The sequence below is a fragment of the Lepisosteus platostomus genome, chromosome 9, assembly GCF_059453375.1.
Source record: "Lepisosteus platostomus isolate fLepPlt1 chromosome 9, fLepPlt1.hap1, whole genome shotgun sequence".
NCBI classification, from domain to species: Eukaryota; Metazoa; Chordata; class Actinopteri; order Semionotiformes; family Lepisosteidae; genus Lepisosteus; species Lepisosteus platostomus.
The window spans coordinates 46,019,151-46,042,905 of NC_142619.1; the positions used below are offsets into that span (position 1 = coordinate 46,019,151).

General features: G+C 37.9%; 1 protein-coding gene and 1 long non-coding RNA gene across 2 annotated transcripts in view; one reads left to right on the plus strand and one right to left on the minus strand.

Annotated features, from left to right (window-relative positions):
• The first annotated feature begins 1,957 nt into the window (after positions 1-1,957).
• On the plus strand, positions 1,958-19,878 carry cradd (CARD and death domain containing adaptor protein). The gene is made up of 2 exons (XM_088645240.1): positions 1,958-2,812; positions 19,222-19,878. The coding sequence occupies exons 1-2, from the start codon at positions 2,506-2,508 to the stop codon at positions 19,518-19,520; spliced, it is 606 nt and encodes a 201-aa protein (XP_088501366.1). The 5' UTR covers positions 1,958-2,505; the 3' UTR covers positions 19,521-19,878.
• A 675-nt stretch (positions 19,879-20,553) lies between these two features.
• LOC148655088 (uncharacterized) overlaps positions 20,554-23,755 on the minus strand; it is a 36,579-nt gene continuing 33,377 nt past the window's right edge. The window contains exons 2-3 of the long non-coding RNA XR_015941183.1: positions 22,558-22,700; positions 20,554-20,638 (exon numbers count right to left, since the gene is read on the minus strand). This is a non-coding gene — a long non-coding RNA (uncharacterized LOC148655088). The remainder of the gene's footprint in view (positions 20,639-22,557; positions 22,701-23,755) is intronic.

Genomic DNA, 23,755 nt, shown 5'->3' on the forward strand with positions numbered 1-23,755 from the left:
ACTTGGACTGGCTGTTCAGCAGCACTGATATGTTTTCGACACTTTCACTGTAATTTTGTCTTTTGACTAATAATCACAGTCTCTTAACCTGTCTCAAGGTGACAGAGCTTCTGATCATATACAGTACACTGTTCCTTTCTAAACATCCATGACTGCCTTTCTAAACAGTGGAATGTAAAAGATTGGTACACAATTCCACAAAATAAAATATAAGCTTAGAAAGAGCTCATAGAAGAAGGGTATGAATGACAGCTTAAATGGAGCTAAGGTTCTCCAGTCTAGAGTAAAGGATTTTAATAAGAGATCTAATCTGCATGGCCTCCTGTTGTTGTCAACGTGTCTTTTGATTTTATGTTCTTACCAGTCTTGTACCCTTGGAATTTTGCAAAGTCTATATCCAACACAAGTGTCTCTGGTTGCAGGTTTGTTTATAATAATACTTACAGCTGCAATGTTGTTCCTGTTTGATCACATTGTCACCACTATTCACCCAAGGGATGTGTGTGGGCTGTCTATGCTAACTTCCCAAAATGTCTGCATATATGGTCTCTAGTCCTAAACTCTCTATGGTAAGCAACTTCAAAAGATTAGCTTTCTGCAAACCCCAACCATTATATTAAGAGGCTCTGATTACAAGAGTATTGTATTGATCTTTAAGGTGATTTGTTCTAAGTGAAATGCGGCACCAACCAAATCATTTTAGACTCATGAACAACATCAGCTGTGCTATACGGTTGCTCTGAAGGCTGCTAAATCCTTTTTCTTTCCAAGTCTTACTGAGAAAGGTCAGGGTAATCCCACATTCCTATTTGTAACCTCACTAAAATTTACAATTTAATATGTCTGGTTTTTACACACCGACTGAACCACGTAATACTTGAATACTTTAAATGTTTCCCTGTAATGGGATTTTTTCAGGCTACTTTTCTAAAACTACCAAATCTGACTTCAAGGCACAGAGGGAATTAAAGCATTCTTTACCAAAATGTCAGAATGACTGTTTTCCACTGTAAGACTTCAATAAATCACTGGAGGCCTTTCAGGAAAACAACTCTCAAGTTTCTAACTTGCAAATCCAGATCTGTAACAAGTTCTTTAAAGGTTGGCAAATCTACTAAGCCAGATCATATTACATACTGTACCCTCCCACCAGGTTACTCAACAATGTATCTCATATGCCTTTGATATCTGTCTTTCCCACAGGTAAGATAAAAGTGAGACATGATTAAATGTGACATCAGCTTTTTTACATTTACAGACATATACTGTACTGTAAGATAATGCAGTTTCTGGGCGTAAGAGATGCATCAATGCGTAGACTATTTTATCAGACAAAATCAAAAAGGAAAAATACAAAAGGTGATACAGAAACATTAAAACCATACAACTGGATACAGATGTGCCTAATACCTATTATATTGAGCCCACTCTGATACACTCCCACCAGCTTCTCGTCCCGTCACCGAGCTACTCAGAAGCCTATAAATAAGCGGGCTTCGGTAATACAATTAAAGAGTGGAAATTTATAGCAGTGATTGTGGTCCCATCAGAGACCTCGTCATGTGTTTCCCGCTTGATCTGTCAAACTCTGTAAAAGCTCAAGGCTGCCGCAGAACAAAACCCAGACTTCCTTTAAAGCAGCAACGCACGAAATATTTTTAAAAACAAAGACTTGTAAGAACAAGTACACAAAGTAATTAACCCACGCAGTTGAACAAGAAAGAATACACTGGACATTTTAAAGATGGAACAATAAGCTTGCTACTGTAACCTGCAAATGATGCATATTTTCTACTCATGTTATATCAATCACACATTATGATCTGATACTATTTGCACACGAAAATGCAGTTTGACAAATCAGAACAGCTCGAAATTTCCTAAGTGTAGAGAAGCTACTGTATATCACCGAAGGTCATAATAATGCTTACTCAAAAGCTAAACAAATGCGTTCGAAAAAGTGTACAACAGGTTGCCCTTATTTTAAAATTAGTTTTAAAAATGTAATATACTGTATAGCTCTTTGTGGCTTAAGAAGTGGTCTCTACTGAAACATGTTTTCAAATATTTTAAAAAAATGAGTACAAAAATCTCACCGATCAGTGTAAGTTTCAGTAGGGAGGAATTTAACTGTTACGCTAGGAAGGGTTTTTGTATACAAAAGTTAAGAGAGTATTGTGGTGTAAGGAGAACAAAAGTACTGTAATTCATTTTTACCTAAGGATAATTAGGCGATCTCAGAATTTAATATCGTCACGTGTTTTTCATAATTCATAATAAAAGCATACCGTTTGTGCTTTCTTTACCTGGAAGTTTGTTTTGAGGATGTAATCAAGTATTGTAGTTGGCGTGCTTGGAAGAAACTGGCACTGTAGGCGCTTACTGATAACTAAAAAATAAACTTCCAGTTTTTATTTGAAAACGGCGGTAGACAGAAAATTAGCGCCGCCTAAAAACATCGATATACTCCTGAAATAGTGACTTGTTTTCGGATAAACGTCTTGAATGGATCGCAGGCATAAACAATTTCTTCGAGAGCACAGATTGGAGCTTTCCAATCAGCTCGTATTAATTGACACCACCATAGTTCAATACTTGTATCAAGAAAATATTTTAACAGAAAGCCATGTGGAGGAAATAAGATCCCGGATAACAAACAAACAGAAAACACTCGCATTGCTGGAGATTCTCCCCACCAGAGGACCAAGGGCGTTTGAAACATTTCTGGAGTCTCTGAAGGAAGAGTTTCCGTGGGTGAGAGAGAAATTGCTCCAGGATTTAGAGAATGCGACTAGTGAAGTAAATTCAACAGGTAAGACTAGTGCCATGATATAAACTCCACATTAACACGTATGTGAAGTCTTCTTAGTTATATGTGTGGTAAACATACCGACGTACAAGCAAAAGCAAAATACTCGATCAATAGTGGGCGGATGTGTTTCGTTGCAGAGCAGTAGTCCAACGGTGCAACTTTTGTAGCTGTCTTACATCACCACCTTCTTAAATCATTACCCTTTATTTAATCAACGTTGCAAAAAAGATTCCGTTAATCTGTTCAGAGGTCAGTTGAAATGAATACGTTCCAAGGCCATAAAAAAGCATCGCCGATGTATACCAAATATATTTCAAAGCTGTCAAAACCAGTTTTCTTCGATATGATTGTTTCATTTTTGTTTTCATATTTATATTTTGTCTTTAATTTGTTTTATCATTTTAAATGTCCTTTTTTCCCTCTTTGCTTTCGTTCCTGGTACAAAACCACATTCCTTTTAAATGACGGAACTGAACATTTCCGTCGATTCTCTCGCTGAGATGATCTGCACTTTTGCACATTGTCGTGCGGCAGGTTTTGGCGGTGCAACTCGGTTCCTTCTGTAGGGATGTCTTTACAAACTTGCGGATTTAACTGAACTCGGTTGATGCTAACGTATTCTTAGACATTTTAAAAATCCAGAGTTCAAGGTTATGATTACCGCAATTACTACAACAAGATGTATTGCTCATTGTCTTTATACAATGACCCAATATCTTAATTAAATTAAGACATTTTTTAGTAAACACTGGGGAACTTAAATTCCTTGTGTACTATTTTAAATACCCCTTTTATGCGTATAGTTTACAAAATTGACAGGTTTTTATTTAAGTTAATACATATTTCCTAATTATACAGGACTCGTGACAGAGTAGGCAATTAACTTTCTGATCATATTGAATTTATTCAGGAACTTAAAAAGTTTAACAAGGAGCATAACCATTTTTTGCTGTTTTATCTAACGTCTGACTGCTTTTAGTAGAGCTGTGTGTAGATGTATCATTAATATATTTTGTTGTTGAATTGGAACAGTGATCTAGAGTGGTGGTGTCCTTGATAGTTCCTCGACAGGGGAACGCTTTTGTTTGTGTCCTGTCAGTGGTGATTCATGCCATTTCCAGTAAACAAGTTTCGGTGCCAACCATGGAACGGGCTGCTCTTCAGCAGTGGTTTTGTTTGTTTGGCCATAACCTAAATGGCACTGTCCCATTGATCGAAAAGGACTGAGAAAAACGTAAACAGCTGGCTCCCACTACCGCTGGCAACAGCCATTACGTTTTAAGGGAGGAAGTGGAGCTTGGGGTTGTGTGACCGAAAGGATTCAGGGTCTTGCGCGCACAGATTTTTGTATAAATTAGGTCAGAGTTCTGGAAGAAAAAAGTAGGGCAGTCACAATCCCTTGAGTGCTGTCCTTGTTAAACAAAGAACTGCAGTATACATTTACCAGGTGTTGGCAGCATGATCTCGCTTACCCCTGACCCCTGTAACATCCTTTTTATAAAGGGAATACTTCTATAAATACCAAATGGTATTAAAAAAAATAACAAGTAAATTAATGGGGGCTCAGAGAACGACCTCCTAAAAGAAGATTGAATAAGTGGGTGCTTTAGCTTAAATTTGGATCCCTTCATGACATGCATCTCCAAGAAGCAGAGAAATGTACGTGTACTTTTTTACACTTCCAAAGTAGTGTACTATCTTTAAAATTAACTTTTTTTAGTTCGACTATTCTTTTCCGGTTCATGTTTTCGGTCCGTTCTTAGAGACAGAAGATATTCTATCTTAATGATCTCGCATTTTTTGCATGTGAGATTTTGTGATTATACTTAAATGTAGGCGTGTCGTTATCATTGAGTGTATTTAAAAAAAAAACGCACTATGCCTGGTTGAACACCATGATGCCAAAATTTCTCGTCTGAATGTAGTTCGTGTCACTATTCCCTAAGCAGCAGCATATGATGAGCAGGGCACTGCCAGGTTTAGGGTTGGGTGAATTCTTTAAGTGCTTTCTCGCATTTCCGGCAAACAGGGATTCTTGGGTCTTGTCCCTGACTAAATGTGGAGATGCACCACAGTCCACAGATCACTACTACTCTACTTGATAGAATTAGTGTGACTCTCCTGTCAGGCACTATAGGATTGTACTGTCAACACAGGGGCTGACAGGTGACTCTGCAGGTGGGTGTATCACTGTCCATGTGGCTCATTCATTCTTTCTCTCGCAGTTCCCGGTCTGAGGGAGAGACAGTGCAGGAGTCACTTCTGCAGAGATTTAGGAACTACTATGATATTCTACTGCAAATTGTTTGTAATTTGTTTCCTTTGTTTACACCCAGGCTGCTTGTTCTGAAGAACTTTTGGTACAGTACCATTAGCTTTCTGACTTACCTTTCTGTTAATCGACGTGAGCAGAATGGTGCCTTACCAACACTTAGTAGTTTCAGAGAATGTTAACAATTTTTTTAAATAAATGTAAAAAAACAAGTTTATTAGATATGGCCTGTAATGTGAACCCTGATTTTTGTCCCAGTTGCAAAACCAGTAGTTATTTCAAAGGTACACTTTATTGTGAAAATGTTCTTTGTTTTAACCCAGATTGATTTTTGAAATTACCTGTTAACTGGGTTATGGGAGTCAGAAACAAGTTACCCATACTTGTTTTAAAGCTGATCCTTGGATCAATTAACTACCAACTAGTAACTGCCAAACACGTTAAATAGTCCAAATGGCATTTGTAACCTTTCTTATATTTTTATGGTTTTGATGGCTAATTCTGTATTTGTATTCAACAGAATAGGATCCATGTATCACGATATGCTGTTTTGCTTCAAAGAGCACATACAGTATAAGCCTACAGCTAAATGGAAATAATATGGAGAATGTTGGAATATACTGAGGTGTACCATCTGAGCTACCACGGCTCCATATGTCTAATTGAAAGACAAGCAGAATGTGCAGCTACACAGTTCTTTTAATGTGCATACAGTACATTTAGTAAGAAGCATGTATTACCAGTTTCATATCTGCATCAGTTCACCTTCTGGGTTTACTGCCTTTTTTTCTGAATCCATTAGGCTGTTCAGAGCTGCAGGCCACATTGCCAAAATTAGTTTCAAAGTAGAAATGTTTTCTTCTCTTATACAACAAATGTGATGCAGATTGTAGACACTAAGAATACTAATGCATTGTACTTTGAGCCCCTGTCTTATTTAGTACTTTTCATGCATTTGCAGTTGTACCATATTCTGTTTTGCTCTTGGAATGGAAGGCTTCTACAGTATCATAAACCTGATTGTAAAAAATTGCTGTCACATTGCACCTCAATTACCAACCACCTCTTTGTGCTCACAAGCCCCTCATATCAGATCACACTGTACCTGTAAGAATGATGGACATTAATGTGCCTAGATATTGTTTGTTTTTTGCTGATTAACAAGTTAAATTTAGACTTTTTAAGGCATAATCTCGGCACAATCCTACTTCCTTGTTCCATGCAAGCTCTTTTTAATTTGGAGCACTGCTATCAAGGTCAGATGCATGAACTGTATCCGCCTTTCTAGGAAAAATACCCAGTAATTAAAGCCAGTTGTCGACTGTTTTCCACCACTAAAGTGCAGAGCTTTTTATTGACTTATTCCATGCAGGCGGATAAATGAAAAAAAAAAGAGAATTCTGAGAAGTCTGTTTCCAAGTGACTCATTTGTGCTAATAAATTCTGCTTTATCCTCTACAAAACATATTTAAAAATCAGATTTTCTGAATTTCAAAGATTACTATTGTTCAGTACTAAATCTAGCTATTCTTAGACGGTACAAGGGTACCGTCGTCTCATTTTCTAGTTGTTTTCATGTCATTTAAAGTTCTCAGCATACTATTTTTTTAATGACGTTAATGCTAGTACAGTCCGTCTAGTTGCTTCCATCAGTGATCAAGGATACCCTGTTATAAATTTGAACCTGTAAATTTCCAGTTTGGTTAGCACTGCTGCCTTACAGCGCTGGGGCCTTGGGTTAAATTCTTGGGGTGCTTTAATGTGGAGTATCCATGTTCTCTCCATGTCCGCGTGGGTTTCCTCCCACAGTCCAATGACATACCAGTAGGTTAATTGGCTTCTGGGAAGACTGGCCCTGGTGTAAGTATGTGCGTATGTGTAAGTATGTGTCTGTCTGCCCTGGGATGGACTGGGGTCCCATCCAGAGTGTATCCTTCCTAGTGCTCGTCGCTTGCCAGGATAGGCTTTAGCTCCATGTGACCCTGTACTGTATATAGTGGTTAGAAAATGGATAGATTTATACTATTTTGGAGGTGGCAGTCTGGTACGAGGAATTTCTTTAATTGTTTTTTTCTTTTTTGGGAGAATTTGCTGGGAAAAAATCATACCCTATTGATTTAATTTATTCCTGTTCTTTGATAATCAAAACCCAGTGTTTTTTTTTTGGCAGCTGCCTTAACAGTACCTGTAAATTGGTTCTAATCTACCTCCATATTTTACACTGCAGCTCAAAAGCTCCAGAAGCACCCCATACGACCTGCAGGGAGATCTTTAACCAGAGCAGTTTAGCTGTGCTGGGTTGGACGAGCCTTGTGTCCCGAGATGATCCCTCAGAAACAGGTCTCCTTCCATGAGTATTTTGTACAGTAATCTCGGATACTCCTATTAACGAGCCTGTGTCATAACTGTGGTTCTGGAGTTTTGGTGTTGCAGTGTAACTAACATTAAGTATGGAGATCTTTTTTCTAGTTTATTAAGGTGAAATATTTTTCTTATTATTTCCAAATTTGTAACTGACTATACAGAATGGAAAAGCAACTTTTCATTTTCTTTATTGCAGAAGGGACTCTTGGTTTCTAGAATAAGAACCAAGGAGACATGGTCAGAAAGATTAAAAATAGTTTTTGACAAATAATAAACACAATATTTAGATTTATTTTTAAATACTAAAATGCTTCATTTTTCTGTGTGGACTTACTGTAGGCAGTAAATGAACTGGACCTTTGAGAAACCTACAAAGATCTAAACAATGGTTAACCGGACAGTAGAGTCTTTGCCAGTGGCAGTTGCAAAGAAAATTATTGGCTTTGCAAAGAAAGTAGTGGACTTATTTTATGCATCCTGTGCAGACAGTTTGACAGAACAAAAAGTCATTGTTTGCCTTTCTGTGTGATCAACAGCATTTACAGTACATCATATTAATTTATCGTTCTCCCTTGAAAGTGAGCCTTCAAATGCCAGATTAAAGAAAGTGTACTGTACTTAAGTTGTATCTAAATTAACTCTACCCAGGTTTCTTTCAAAATCTGGCTGGAGGAGATCTTTTGATTAATTACCTACTAACAACCAAATGGACTAGATGGGTAGAATGGTCTTCTTTTGCTTGTGACGGTTCTTAAGTTCATAAATAACTGGATATCTGACACATTTTAAAGGGTGTAACTAGACTGAGGATAATAACTTTCAGCCAGTCATGTCAGAAGTGCAGAAAAGGATCATTTTTTAAAGATAAAAGCTGTAGCTAAAGACAGCATTTATGGTGCAACCACAGAGACTTTTAAGGGGGAGAGCATTCTGCTGACACACAAAATGTGAAAAGCTCGAAAAGGGCTTTTTTTTTTACCAGAGAAAGGTTGGAATGAGCAATTATCGGGAGCGTAGCGAGAATTTAATGTAAGATGGCTGCAAGTGACGTTTTTTTTTTAAACTTCTGCAACAGTTTCATATTTTCATTTACATTGTTGGTGAATGAACACTCAGATGTTATTGGCATTTTGAAATTCACACAGAAAATACCTGCTACAATTAAATAGGCAGGTTTAATTTTGCACAGATGAGGTTTGCTGTAGAGCTGCTTTAAGTGATTTGATTTATGCAGTCTCCCAAGGCTGCCTTTAGAGAACACAAATCATGTAAAAGTGGTCAGCTGGGATTGGAGAGCAAATGGGAACGAACTCCCAAGTGGAATAGAACGAGTTGATGTATATGCAGCATTTATTGCCACTGGCAATTGGTTAGTAAAAAGCTTTTTTTTTTCTTTTCATACATACAGTTTTCATTTTCTCCTGTATGTTTCTGGAGCTTCTATTTTCTTAAAAAATAAGAATTTCTAGGAAGGGCCACAGCACATGATGAAAGCATTACCTAAGTAAAGCAGACGCTGTTCCTCCTAGTGAAGGGCTTTTATTGCGTGCTACAAGCCCAAATTTATGGCAGCCTGTGGTCATTATTTTTATTATGTTTGTGATCTTTAAGAAGACTTCCCGTCAGAAGAAACTGTGAAAGTATTAATTTTTGCTTTTTCAATACCTACATAAAGATCAGCTTCTTTGCTCGGTACAGCAGTCAAGTGTGTCAGTCTGTAGTTAAAGAGACTGTGAAATTTAAAAAAATAACTGCTGGCTTGCAAGGAAATAGTTTTTTTTTTCTTTAAAGCTGAGCAAAGTTCAGAGAAACAAAATTGAACCAGGCCACCTTGTTAAATAAGATTAATATCGATAATTAGCTATAAAACTGAGTCAGAGCTGAATGTTTGTATTTGCTTTATTGGTGAACTGTTGGTTGCTCTAGTTTTACTCCAGTGGTTTTATTGCTGTCTGCTTTCCAGGAATCTTGGCAGGAGGAGACTTCCTGCCTGGGATATTAAACATGATGTATTTCAGTAGAGGCTGGGGTGAGGCACGAACATCACAAGAATGGAAACTTTTACATTTAGATCCCTTCGTGCTGGATTCTATTTTTAGGAAAAGCTGTTTTCTTTCCTGCAGTTTGAAAAACTGGCACGGGGAAAACTCTGGGTGTATGAGATTTCTTTTTCACATAACTTTAATCCTTAACTTCAGACAGAGGTTTCCTTTTGGCTGTGGATCAATATCATAACTACTGTGCACATCTACTGTAAACAATGCTATACTTTGGATTGTACTGTATGTTAGGAAAGTGTTTTCTTAAAAGAAAAATCCCAGTTTTTTAAAACGGTGCCACTCTTCTGTCTTTCAAGGGTAAGGGTTTACTTTTTAAGGGTGCCTTTATATTGCTGGTCGAGCAGCTGTGGCAGTCTGTGTCCGGAGTGCTGTAAATCCTATTTCCAGTGACCGTTAGAAGGATTTGTTTGTTCTTGCCTTTTTTCCTCAGGCTGATCTAGGGGCGGTATTGAGTTGTATTATACATGCTTTTATTCCATATTAAAACAAATGTAATTTAAAGAGATTCCTTTATACTTTGGTGTTGAAAGAGAGTGTAATGTAGAGGTTTTTGTCTAGTGAAGTAGACATGTCAGAATAACTTGCTCCTCAGCCTGCCTGTTATGCTTTTTCACGTCATGTGTATCTTTCTGAAACAGTCATTTCTATTAATGCGTTTATTGGAAAAAGTGACAACGGTGATACTGTGCTTGAGTGAGACACTGCCAAGCTGCGTTTCAAGACATTTGCATTGAAGTCCTTAAAATGTAAACCATTGAAATCCTGAGCTCCAGAAAGTGTCAAGTTATAATGAAAAAATAGAATCTGTAAACAATTCTCATGTAAATTCAATTTTCTAACAATTGAACATTCTAAAATGAAAAAATAGTTGCCAATTTGAAATAACTACTATGAAGTAAGTTTTAAAAACAACCCATTGCAAAAGTTTTTTTTTAATAATTCCTCAATATTTAACATTAATGATCTCATATTGGTCTTTTTCTCTGAATTCTCTCAGTTAATTGGCAAAACTAGCAGTATTGATGTTGGCCTCTCATTTGGCATTGGTACAAAATCTTGTTTTGTCTGAAATTTCATTTTCTATCAGTAGCTACCAGGAAAACTGCCATCAGCTCCAGATGTTTGCTTCTTTTTAGGGTTATTGAATCAAATACAAATAAGCACAAAAGACCTCCGATTTAAATGTAATCTGAATTTCTAAAAATTATCTGAGTAAAGAAGAACTGCAGCTTAATGTAGGTTTGAACAGTTTTGAATTTGAAAATTATGGATCTGTTGCTTTTGTTTTCCTTCTATAAGAACGTAGGAATGATTACCAATGAAAAGAAAGCCCTTGGCCCATCTTGCTTGTTTGGATTGACTGAATAACCTAGGAATTCTACTTGCCCAGTCTTAAAGATTGACGTGGGGGTCAGCTTCTTGAAGATGTCTGCTGATGTGCCTTGCCCATGCAGCGGGTGTAGAGGTGAACGGAAGTGATTAGCTCCTGGTTTTGGACTGAAAGGGTCTGAAATAGAAAGCATAATGTCTGTAGTGTGGGGTCAAGCCTATAATGTGAACAAGGGTCTCTATTTTGATTAAATGGGTCAGGAACCCCAGTTGTATGGTTTCCAGCCATGCTTTGGAACAAAAGAAAGGCTGTGGAAGAGAAGATGTCATTTCGTTCATCTTGACCATTTGGTTACTAGTATACTTTAGTGATCTAAGCTCTAGTATACTTTTGTGAAGTCTTCTGAGTTCATCAGTGTCTTTCAGGACTTTTAAGTACCTGAATCAAGTCCCCATGTAATCCTTTGTGTTTCAGGCTAAACATACTCAATTCCCTTAATCTGTCCGAGTCTGACATTCCCTTCAGGCCAGGAATAGGTCTGGTGTCCAGGAATAAGTACTAGTGTAAGGCAATGCCTTTAAAAGACTGTTTATATAATATATAGAGCCTGTTAAGGTGATTTAAGGTGATACCTAAGGTGTCCTGGTTTGGCCTTTTCTTCTGCTACCACTTCAGTTTGTTCTTTGGTATGAAAGGGTAAGTAAGCCTATCCTTTGTTAACCTCCAAGTTGAATACTTTCATGTTGAAGGGTTAAGGCATTGCATTTGAAGGTATTATGTCCATGAAAAAAACAACTTTCCTATCATCAGAAAACATACTTCTACGCTATGTACCAATGAGGCTGAGAAATATAAAAATTTTAAAGATGAAGAAGGAGCAAAAGTGTTGCTATTTCTTAATCTGATTGCTAAATTGCCTAATCTAAATCACAAGCTAAGAAAGAGAGCAACAACAATTTTATTAGCTTTAATGCAGATCTCTGCTGAACCACTTGAAGATTAACGAGCATCTGTTATTTTTTGGAAACGGTTCTGCAGTAATAATGGTTAAGGTCCACAGAATGTGAAATTGTATTCTGCTGGTTAGCCGCAAGGATACACACTAAACTTTGGAATGTGAGATCTAGGAATGAAATACTTGGCTTAGAGAAAACGAGCTGTGTTTTAGGGCCAGGAGATGGAGGATGTTAAAAACATGGGTTAAAAGCTACAGTAGATGCAGTAAGTTGACACTTTTCCAGGGTGTTTGAAAAGGAATAGTTTTACTTTTCTTGCCTTATTATTAATTTTTGAAACTTCAGTACTCATCTACCTTGTGTTGTGGTAATCCTCCGCACCTTTTAAAGCAGTTCTGGTGCACCAAAACATAATCCAGGGTTAATGGGTTATTTGTTTATTTCTTATGAAACATGATTAATGCAGATTTTCCTCATATGAAGAGGACAATTACACAAGACATGCAAGAAATCACATTTCAAAATGCTGGAGATGAGTAAGGTAACCCCAGGACAAATTGGGCCCTCATTATTTGAGCACATAATTTGGTATAATGTTCTGTTGTCCATGGTACATTAGACATCAGACATCAGATATCTGTCCAGAAACCATGAGAGAAAATATTACATTGAATGAGAACATTGAACATTGAAAGATAACAAAGCTTCTTGCTGGTTAAAGTGAAGTGATTGAAATGCATTATTTTCCAACAGTATCAAAGGTCCCATAGTTTCTATATTGATTTAACAAGAAGGCACTAGATCAGTTTTCTTCTAGAGTCAATGTTGCCTCAAAGCCAAGAATCAGTATATAAATATCAGATTGTGATCAATGGGTGGGCAGAAATTGCTGATGCTGTTGTGAGAAATGAAATAAACTTTGTCAAAGTGTGTTTATTGTAGGACCCAAGAAGCTAGTCTTATAATAATATACAAGAAGCACATCTACAACATGCCCTTATAAAGGAGTGTCCTGAATGTTTGAAAATCCTTGTTTATGGAGATCGTTTTTGAGCTGGTGACATTGCATATTTACGTTTGTACATTTTACAATATCTGTTAGCAACTTGCTAAGAGTGGGTACTACTGTATAAGTGTTCCAGTGCTAACCTACTCGCGTAATTTGTTTCCAACAATATACAATATATATTTCCAAACAGGGATACTGTTTCCAACAATTTCAGCAGACAGAACTTTCCTCAGCTTGTTCATAGGCTTGTTGTTATTTCTGACTGACAGCTCTTACCAATTGAGAAACTGATTAACAGACACGGGTCCAATTTGTAACATTTCAGGGAGCACACGTGCATGAGTGCCATCCTGAAACTCGGCGGCCCATTTGACTGTTTTCAACTCAAATTTGTAGTTTACAATACAGTACATCCACAACAGAAAATGTAAAACATTTATAGTGCTTAGAACTGGCAAAAAGCAGAAGACCCAGGGGTTAGGAACTACTAGAATATACATAAGACAACAGAAGTTTTGAGTTTTGAAAGAGCACCTGTTTGTTGTGAAGATTCATATTGTACTGGCTGAACAGTACAAGCTTAATGCTTAATGCAATACAGCAGAGGCTCTTCTATATTGAATGGCTGAGAACAGCAATCGTGTTCTGTGGTATCGTAGCTTATTCCTGGCAGAGAATCTGTCAGTGTGGAGGATTCCAGGAAAATAGGCTTACTGGGATACTGTTCACAGAGGATCAGTCAAGGATATAACTCGCATGCTCTCTGTACAGTTTTTACCTGTAATTGTGCAGGCCACAACAGAGGTGTTCAAGCTGTTTTTTTCTTCTCGGTTCAAGGAAGACGAGTGGCATGATCTTTATTGTTTCCAAGAAATAGTTTGAGTTCTGTATATCATTTCCATCTTCTTCCTTAGCGTAGCCATAGCGGTATTGAGTTTCTTTGGCTAAAATTGAGTTATACAATAAGTGCATTTCAAAGTAAATGTAATGCATAGAATGTTTTACTTTGGTAATATTAATACTTCCAGCCAATTTACCCTTTTTATATGGTTCAGTGCATTCTTTAAATTGACCTTGCCAGGAAAAGTAGAACACAGAGTTTTGATTTTTCGAGAATCCTGCTTTGGCACTGGGATTGACTAGTCACATGGTCTAATACAATGTGTTCAATGTGTTTTTCTATGTCTGTAATTCATGATACAGTAATTTTCAATGTTTTCATCGCTGTGTTATGTTTCTAGGGACCATTATACTTCTTTACAATGAACAAATGTTTGGTAATCTGTTGCAGTTCAAAAAAAAATATTTAACATTTCACACAAGTGAAATGAAGTTTTAAGGTCCCAAAACCTGTTCTTTTGAAATTCAGTCTTTCTCAAGCCTTTCGGATGTCTGCCTATTCCCTTGTGAGCAATAAGCAAAGGAACAGATTGCTCTTCTGTAAAGAATGTTGTGCTTTCATTCTTGTTAAATTGTAACTCTCAGAGACTAACACATAAAAAACAAACTTTCATAGTTTGAAAGGTCTTGTAGCAAAGTCTGCAGTACATTTGACATCTTAAACTAAATATCTGTGCCAGCATTTGCCAGAAATTCACACGTGTTTTAAGCAATCTTCTGGATCTATATACCTTGTGGTGTGGAGTCCTTAAGATGTCATGCAATTATTGTGGTTCCCTGATGTCTCAGCTGGTTCAGGATATGGCTGACAGTTATTGATTCCCCAGGCCACAGTGCACATCTGACCAGGTGCTGAAGGGGTTGGGCGAGGTTGACCACAGTGTCCCCAGCACGACCTACCTAACTGCTTATCCATCCCTTTTTTAACTGCTTCAGTCAGTACAGAATTTCTGGGGAGCCAGAGGCTATCCTGGCAAGCAGTGGGTGTAAGGCAGGATACAGCCTGGATGTGACGCTAGTCCATCGCAGGGACGACAAACGCAGACACGTACACACTCACGCCAGGGCCAATATTCGGTGAAAAACAAGCTATTGCAAAAGGTTTTTTTTATAATTCATTAATATGTAACATCTGTGATCTTGTTCTTTTTCTTTGAATGCATCCATCTGTTTTCTAACCACTTACTGTAACCCAGTTCAGGGTTGCGGGGCAGCTGAGGCCTGTCCCAGTAAGCACTGGGTGCAAGGTGGAATACACCCTGGATGGAATACTAGTCCATCGCAGGACACAATTTTCCCAGAAGCCCTTTAACCTACCAGTATGTCTTTGGGCTCTAGGAGGAAACAAGAGCACCCTGAGGAAATCCACACAAACCCAGGGAGAACATACAAACTCCAAGGCCCAAAAAATTTAATCCAAGGCCCCAGTGCTTTGAGGCAGCAATTCCAACTGTTTTGCCACTGTGCCACCTACGAACCACTTCTGTTAACGTTAATTTGCCACATTTCAGGATATGAAACAATATGGAAATCTATCCCACAGAAAACCTCTTTTTTTTTTGTTCAGAACATGATAGCATTAAGAACCTCTGCAAATTAAATTAGCTTGCTTTCAGACTTTCATTTAGTACACAGTAAAAATAAACTACTCTCTGTTGTTGAAAACTGTAGTACCACTCAGGAGGGCATTGGCAGGGATTCAGCTGTTAGTTGCTATCTCTGTGTGGTAATTTCATATAATGAGATTCATTATTGCTAATTTCTTTCTACTTCTTCAAAAGTCTTTTAGGAATATGCAATAAAAATGCACATGGCCTTAGCTTGACTTTTTTTTTAAGTAAAAAGAATTCCTAGAAAAAGTAACAAGATTCCCCCCCCCCCCCCCTTGCTGTTTCTTGGAAACCTCAATCCTTTCCTTTATAGAATTGTAAAGCATTCAGTTGCTTCCATACTCCTTTTATTTACAATGTAGCTCTTTGTCTGTTTTATGGTGCCTTGTATTGCTTTGAACACACAAAAAATTAACATGTCCTTAATCTGTAGCTTGTGTTTAAACAGTCAAGGTCCAGTGGTATCCAGGAAGTAATTTGGAAATAGCCAATGACAATGTTTCTATGTTTGAAAAAATGTTAAGTTTTGTAGTACAGCACATGGGTTGTTAGAGTACAAATGGACTTAATTGCTTAATGTGTGCTGGAAACAGAATACTGTGAAGTGTTCTTAAACTAGAGTTTAACAGGTTGTGATGTTTGTGTTAAAAAAAAAAACTTAAAAAAGTGTTATTGAGTTAAAATGCTAATTACACTCTGCATAATTGCTTGTTTTGTTTTTTACATTATAAATAGGATTGGAATAACAAGCAGTGCATATAATTTGTTTAGCTTATACAAGAAATAAATGTGGATTTCCATGCAAACAGTCACACAACCTTTATTGTTTACTGCTGCCCTATTTAATTCGTAGTACAGTGCACTTTCAGTGCAATTACTGTCTCGGTCTCTAATAAAATTTCTTAGAATAATGTGACAGTCACTGACTTCTGAATATTACAATCTTCAGTTGCAATTCAGGACTATGATGTAATATTAAGAGCATATTGGCAATTGATAAAATTAATGCTTTAAAAACAGGGATGACCTAAATTTCTTTAGTGTATTTCTTTATAAGAATTAATCTTGCCTAAGCTTCTCTTAGGAACATTAAAGTTACATTCAATCTAAAGGCTTCATTTGTAGCAAAATCACATTTAAAATGTTGGTTTCACTTTTCCTTTGTCTATTTAAGTTGGGAATCCTCTTAATGTGACGTTTCCTAAATTTGTGTTTTCACTTGGTAGGATATACATTTAATTTCCCTGGGACCTTACGTTCTATTTTACCAGTCTGCAAACCAGAAATCATTTTCCTGGTTCTTCAGTTTTTCTTGAGTATCACAAAGCACTAAAGTGTGCCAACAGCATAGGTCTGTGGATGTTAGTCATAATTTAGGCCTTTGGAAGATGCACTGATCTAGTATAGTACAAAAACAAATGCTGAATTTCTGTTGATCTTGTTTGTACTAGCCTATAAGCAACACAATTACGCAAGTGTCTTGAAAATCCGTGCTGTATTTTGTTGCATGCCGAGATTAGAATATTGTATATGGGGATTGGTCAATTTGTCAAAACATTTCAAAATAACAGACGTTTTTATTTTGATGTTGTTATTATTAAGATGACAATTTGAACGACAGTTATCAGTTAGAATCACACCAAATTCCCAGGAATATTTTAGTTATTGGGAATATGACTTCCTTTTTGTAGCAGGCACACTTGACATTTGTTTTGAACCGGCTTCACATGAGTGAACTGACGATGCTGATTACGATCTGTCATCAGCTGAGCCGCCCCGCAGGGGGAAAGTCAAAGATAGCAGACTGTGTGGCCGCCGCCGTTGGAAGCTGTTCATGCTTGGATTGCTGTGACGCATGCTTCACAGCAGGTTGCAGATGCGGTCTTGTGGAATCCTGTCCTGCTCCCGTTGTACAGCCTGTGTACTGGTCTCTGAGCCCCAGATGTCACATGCCGTCCCAGCTCCTCCCACTGATTCGATAAGGACTCCGTAGCCTGGGGCTGTGTGTTATCCAGCTGGAATATTGTCACATGGGGATAAACCCACAGAAGGGGGCAGTGAATGAGACCCCTGAAATTGCTCAGTACAATAGTTATGTTGCTATTGATCACTCACTACACATGGAGTTCTGTAGCAGCTACAGTAGGTAGCTAGACTAGACCAGAACACCTGGACCTCCCTTTCAATTTGTCTTTTGTACACAAGAATTAGTGCATCGCCCTAATTGTGCCCCACTTCATAACATAAATAAAGGCAGTTTTTAGAATCTTTGATCACTAAAGAAGACTTGGCTCCATTGCCAGTGGATCCACCTGAGGTGACTCGGCACAGCCTCCAGTATACTGATGGGTACAAAGGCAATTTTCTTGTGAAAATCGCTGGGCATGTTGGTTTTTTTCTTTCTTGATTTTCACCAGGTTTGACATTCAACAGTTTAAATCATGTCATCACCTGTGCCCAATCTGCTTTCTTGCTGATGGTGGTGATTTATTGCTTGTGGAACTGTCGGAATCACTCATGTGCATCCCGTCCAGTCATGAACGATGAAATGCAATTACCCTTGTCTTGGTAACGCAGTCAGAGCTAGGTTCTAGATATCTAGGGTCTAGCTTACACCTTGTTTCACCCAGATGAATCTGGTACAGTGTGGAAAGACGCAGACCTCCGGGAATGTGGTATTTCAGTTACAATACAATAAAATCACTTCCATAGAAGGTTTCCAAACAATGGAAGACAATACTAGGTTCCTTTAAGGTGTAAAAAAACAGAATAAGAGCTTATAGAAGGAGGAGCACTCAGTTCTTTGTCTTTTGTTTCTACACTCAAAGAAGAGTGTAAACAAAACGATATAAGACGTTTTTGTGCAAACAATATCAGAGAAAATGCTAACAGGAAACAGACTGTTGCTTCTGAAGACACGTAGAAAAGATAAAGGTTAAAAAAATGATTTGTGAAATCATAGAATATTGCATAAACTGTTCTCAGACGTATACTAAAAAGTGTAAAACTTTAAAATAATTCCCTGTAAATATCAATATTTTTTTTAAAGAAAACATTGTGGAAGAGAAAACATAATTAAGAAAATCAAATGGGGGAAAAAAATGGAAGAAGAGAAGCTGAGACCACTGAAAAGGATTGGGAATTAGAGAGTTCCACTATCTGCTAAAAGCAGAATTGTCAGGTGGCTAAGTGGTGCAAAATGAATGCTGTGTTTCTTCATCACTGCTGTAGACTGTTGGTATAATGAAGTGTTCTTTAGGTGTGCCACACCTCACACCTATATAAGCTGTTTGTAAATGCTTGAGTCTGGTTCAGCTTTCTTCCCTCTGTCTTTTCACCTGTGGGTAGTGCTTGTGTCTGCTTTACTAATGAATGTACAGGAGTGGTTTGACATTACAGTATGTCAGATTAAGTCTAAATAATTTGAACAAAAATGTTTAGAACCTTGTTTGATTAATTGTGTATGTGAAATATTTTTGAAACTGTGTTTAATATAAGCTTATATATTAACAAGAGACACTGTGGCACAGTCGTTAGCAGTGCTGGGGCCCTTGGTACAATTCCGAACCTGGGGAGCAGTCCGTGTGGAGTTTGTATGTTCTCCCTAGGTCTGTGTGGATTTCCTCCTGGTGCTAGTTTTCTCTTATAGTCCAGGACATACAAGTAGGTTAACAATCTTCTATAAAAACTGGCCCTTTTGTGAGTGTGTGTCTGAGTCTGCCCTGTGATGTCTGGGCTGTCCCCTGCCTTGCACCTGTTGATTGCTGGGATAGGCTTGCCCCTCTCCACGACCCTGAATTGGATGAAGTGGTTAGAAAGTGGATGAATATATGTTAATTATTATCCGCATCATCCATTAATCAAAGTTGTTGTTCTTCTCAAAGTGATTTTCTGTGTTTTCCTTACAGAACCACTTCTGCAAATTTCAGAAGAAATGCTGAACAGTGTGCCTTCTGACAAGCAGCTGAACAAACTCGTCGGTAGGCTGGGACCAGAATGGGAAACCCTTCTTCTGGATCTTGGTTTGTCCAGCAATGACATTTACCGCTGCAAAGCCAACCACTGTCTCAATGTGCAGAGCCAGGCCTTAGCAGCTTTTGTGTTGTGGAAGCAAAGGTTTGGGAAGCGGGCAACTGTGAGGTGCCTTCATAACAGTCTGCTGACAGCGGAAATAGACACCTCTGTCGTAGATGACATATTCCAGTAAAAGAGCAGCATTACTGATTGGATTAATGTGCTGGAATTCTAAGTCTAAAAACAGAGCTGTTGACAACATACTCCAGTGTCAGCTTTCCTGGAAACAGGACATTTGGCCTTTTGTATGTTTCTAAATGAGTAACTGTCTTCATCTGCCCCTTCAAGAACTATTGATTTTGATGCCACCCCACACTACAGACTGTGTTACAAAGGGAAACAGCATTTAAAGTCATGGTGCACATTGTACACAAGAAGGTTACACTGAAATGTACTTAGTTACCCTGTGGTTAAAGTGAGTTTCAAGTGTATTTTTACAACATATGTTTATATATACATGTTTTTAAAAATATATTTCTAATTCTGATGTATTTAATGTTTTCGCATTCCTATTTAATTATGAATTTTTGCACAGACAGCTGTCATTAATTTATCAAATTGAGTGAAATGCATTTTAGACAAAGTAAATTTTGTGATGTATTCCACTTCCACAAAATCTTCACCTGCAGGAATTTAAATTTAAATAATTACATAAATGCAATAGGTTTTGCAACCACTGCAAGACCTGAATTAGACTACATACAACTGAAAAACTGTAAAGTGCAGTGCGCAGTTCATCTCATCACTGTTTTTAGTACTCTTAGTGAAAAACTTTAATTTTCCTTGTTCAAAGAAACCATTCATTTTGGAAGCACCTTTGTTGCACTGGCTTCCATAGAGCTCTCAGTCTTCCTCAAATCCTTTTAATCTTGCAAAGGAGGTTTCTCACTTGAATAGTGTCATACACCCACTTAAATGAGGTTACCTTGAAGTTCTTAATGGAAACTTGTCTTGCAGAATTTAGGCAGCAAAATGGTGCAATGGTTACCATTGCTGTCTTGTAGTGCTGAGGTCCTGGGTTCAATTCCTGGGGTGTTTGTGTGGGTTTTCTCTGGGTGCTCTGGTTTTCTCCCACAGTCCAAAGACATATTGGTACAGTAGGTTAACTGGCTTCAGGGAACTTTGGCACTGATGTCAGCCTGTGTGTGATTGTCCCTGTCTGCAACTGACTGCTGTCACATCCAGGGTGTACCCTGCCTTGTGTCCGTTGTTTGCCTGGATAGGCTCCGCGACCCTGTACTACATAAACAACTAACAGAAAAATGGATGGAATTAAGTTCAGTTAAGAAGCAGATCCAATTACTATAAGTGGCACAGACTTGGAATTCTGAGCCCCAAACACTATGTGTATCAACTATATCTGTATAGACATTGCTGACATTTAGTTCTTTTAAATATTCTAAATGAACATATTAAAGACGGTCCTTGGAGTACCAAGTGTTGTTTGGTACTGATGTTGTGTGTTTCATCTTCATTGCCTCCTGGTGAGCTATTTGACAGATACAAGCCTATGCCCACATCTTGGCAGATAATGTACCAAGCTGCATGGGGCGGTGAGGCTCTTGGCACGGAGCCTTACTGGAAAGAACACCCTGTTCCTGGATGTATTCTGTGTATTCAAAACTTGTAACCATGAGATAAGAAAGACTCCTGAGCCAAACCTTGTTGCAACACACCGGAAAGCCAGGGGTGATCGTGGAATGTCCATGTGCACTGTACCCAATTGCATTTAAAATATCATGCAGTTTCCTTTTTTTCCATTTTGAAGAGCTATGCACTGTGTGTGCAGAATTATATAATGGATTCTGTTTCGCAAAACAATGTGAGCCTGTACTGTATATTTCTTTATAAATAATCCCTGAGAAATAATATTCTTAGTACATGGGTAGAATATACAAAGGCTCTTATCAACAATGTGTGGAAGGTTGAGTCTATGTTGAAATACTTTATAATATATAATATGTAATTATGGACAAGTAAATGGAAGAAGATAAGTTTTTACATAGATTTACTCGGTTCCTGGAATAGTTCTATTTTCTGAAGTAAGTAAAAGCTGAGTATCTAAAATGAAAATCTGTTGTGGCATAAATTTCACCCATTATTACAAAAATACGTTTTCTGGGGGTACCTCAAATGGGTGAGTAACTGTTTCCTGGAGTTTTATAAATGTATTTAATATTCTGGGATGTGCAGTACATGTGATTCAGATGGCACTGTTTTTTCAGGGTGTCCCTTTCATTTTGCATTAATGTTTTATCTTTGTATCACAGCATTTGCTTTGCAAATTTATGCTAGGATAAAACTAAAGACCTATGATATATTGATGATGACTGTAACTTCACACCAAAATTAGAGCTGTATGCAGTATAAATTTTGGTTAATGCTTTTATACAAAATCAATTAATCACAATTGTTCAGTTTGGTCAACCACTGCCATATGATTTACTACTACTACTACTAATCACCCTTTCCAAGAATCCTGAGGACCGTTTCTGTTGTTACAGAGTAAACGGTCATAGTTAACTGTGAAAAGATAGTTGGCATAATTTAACTGATTTGTAAACATAAAACTTTTGGAAGGCTTTAACATTTAACCCTATCTCCTCAGTTTATAAAAAATATTTTGGCTGTGCTGCAGATCAAATACGAGTTTTATACTGAGTATTGGTAATGGGACTATTGTAGTATTTGCCTGAAAGATTTTTGGATTTATTATGTAAAGGGTGAGCTTATTTGGCATATTATCAAGTTTTTGGTTTCTTCTGACATTTTAGCAATTTTGTTTCCGTCTAATTATTATTTAAGTTGACGATAACAGTACCAATTTGTAACCTGATCTCCGATGCTAACCAAGGCCGGGCCTCATCAGTACTAAGATGGGAGACCTCCAAGGAAAATCAAGTTGCCGCTATAAATGGTGTATAGGTAGACAAGTTGGGGCCACTATTCTGTGTGGTCCCAGATTTCCAAACGAATGCCTCAGTTTGGTGACTGGGGACTTTGTGCTGAGGGGGTGTCATCCTTTGGATGAGACATTAAACTAAGGTCCTTACTACTCAGTCATTAAAGATCTTAAGGCACTGTTTGTAAGAGAAGCTGTTCTGGATTAGTTCCTCAGTCTGGGATGCCTACATTTACCCCTTAATTCGATTAGTGCAGCGGATTCTTACTTCTCTACTTTATCCTTTGTGCAGCGGGGCTTCTGGTGCACAATTGCTGTCATGTGTCACATTAGGTGCTGCGCTTCAGTGGTGGTTGAAGTGGGTCCCCCATTATATGTGCAGTGCTTAGGGATCCTCTGAGATTAAAAGCTCTATAGAAAAGAAAGGAATTATTGTTATTAAGTTAGTAGGAAATGGGTTTTACAATATGCATAATTTAACTTAAATGCTGCTTCTGATGAACCACAATGACAATACTGCAGTCTGTTTCAGCCTGTGGGTCCTTTCTCATCAGCTGTCAAGCACTTGGAGGTCTTCCCAGACCTAGACAGTTATTTGGATACCATTGGTTGCTGGGGAATATATTCAGACTGCAGATCTAAAACAAAAAGAACTTTAGCCTTCAGTCTCGAAGGGCTTTGTGACACTTACCTACTGTTATTGCATCACTTTAAAGATTCAGAGTTATTTAGGACCCTTGGGTCTCAGTTTGAAGGATGAAGTGGAGAATTCTCTGAAAAGGGTACAGTAACTTTTCCTCTTGGTTGTCTTTTGTAATGCCTGAGCAAAATGTAAACCAGTGCTGAAGGCTAACTCAGCAGGTGGATCCCAGAGTGCTAAATTGCATGTGGTGGACTGGCGCTGTGATGTGTCCTCAGTCACTCCACCAGGAAGCACCCTGTGGCTCTATGTTTTGGGGTTCCAGCCACTGAAGCTACCAAGGGTCTTTGTGGTTATCTCCATAACTTTACTAGGTTCTGTAGGCTTAATGTGGCATCTCATGTAACTCCTGGATTTGGAACAGCTGTCTTGGATTAACAGAGTGGTTCTTTTATGTTAAAAAAAGTTTAGAAAAAAACAAATGGCAACAATACAACAGCACAAAAACCGGATTTTACACAAAAGAAAATGAAGAAAGGGGCTTAATACTCAAATTCTTTAAGCAACAGTATGTATCTGTCCTGGACAAAATAGTTTTTGCAGTTTGGCTGAACTTTTCTCTATTAAGAACAATTGCAGTAAATTTGAATTGGTATTTCAGACTTCACCCGGACCTGCAAAATGTATTTGGGAGCACACAAGAACATGAGGGGTTACAAACAAGATGAGGCCTCTCAGCCCATCTAGCCTGTTTGGCAGTTAAGTGATTCAAGAATTTCACCCAGCTATTCCTTGAAAGAAGCCAGGGTCTCGGCTTCAACGACAT

Coding starts and splice junctions, on each gene's coding strand:
- cradd (XM_088645240.1), top strand. CDS start 2,506: ATGGATCGCAGGCATAAACAATTTCTTCGAGAGCACAGATTGGAGCTT. Junction 2,813..19,221: donor TAGTGAAGTAAATTCAACAG/GTAAGACTAGTG, acceptor TTTTCCTTACAG/AACCACTTCTGCAAATTTCA.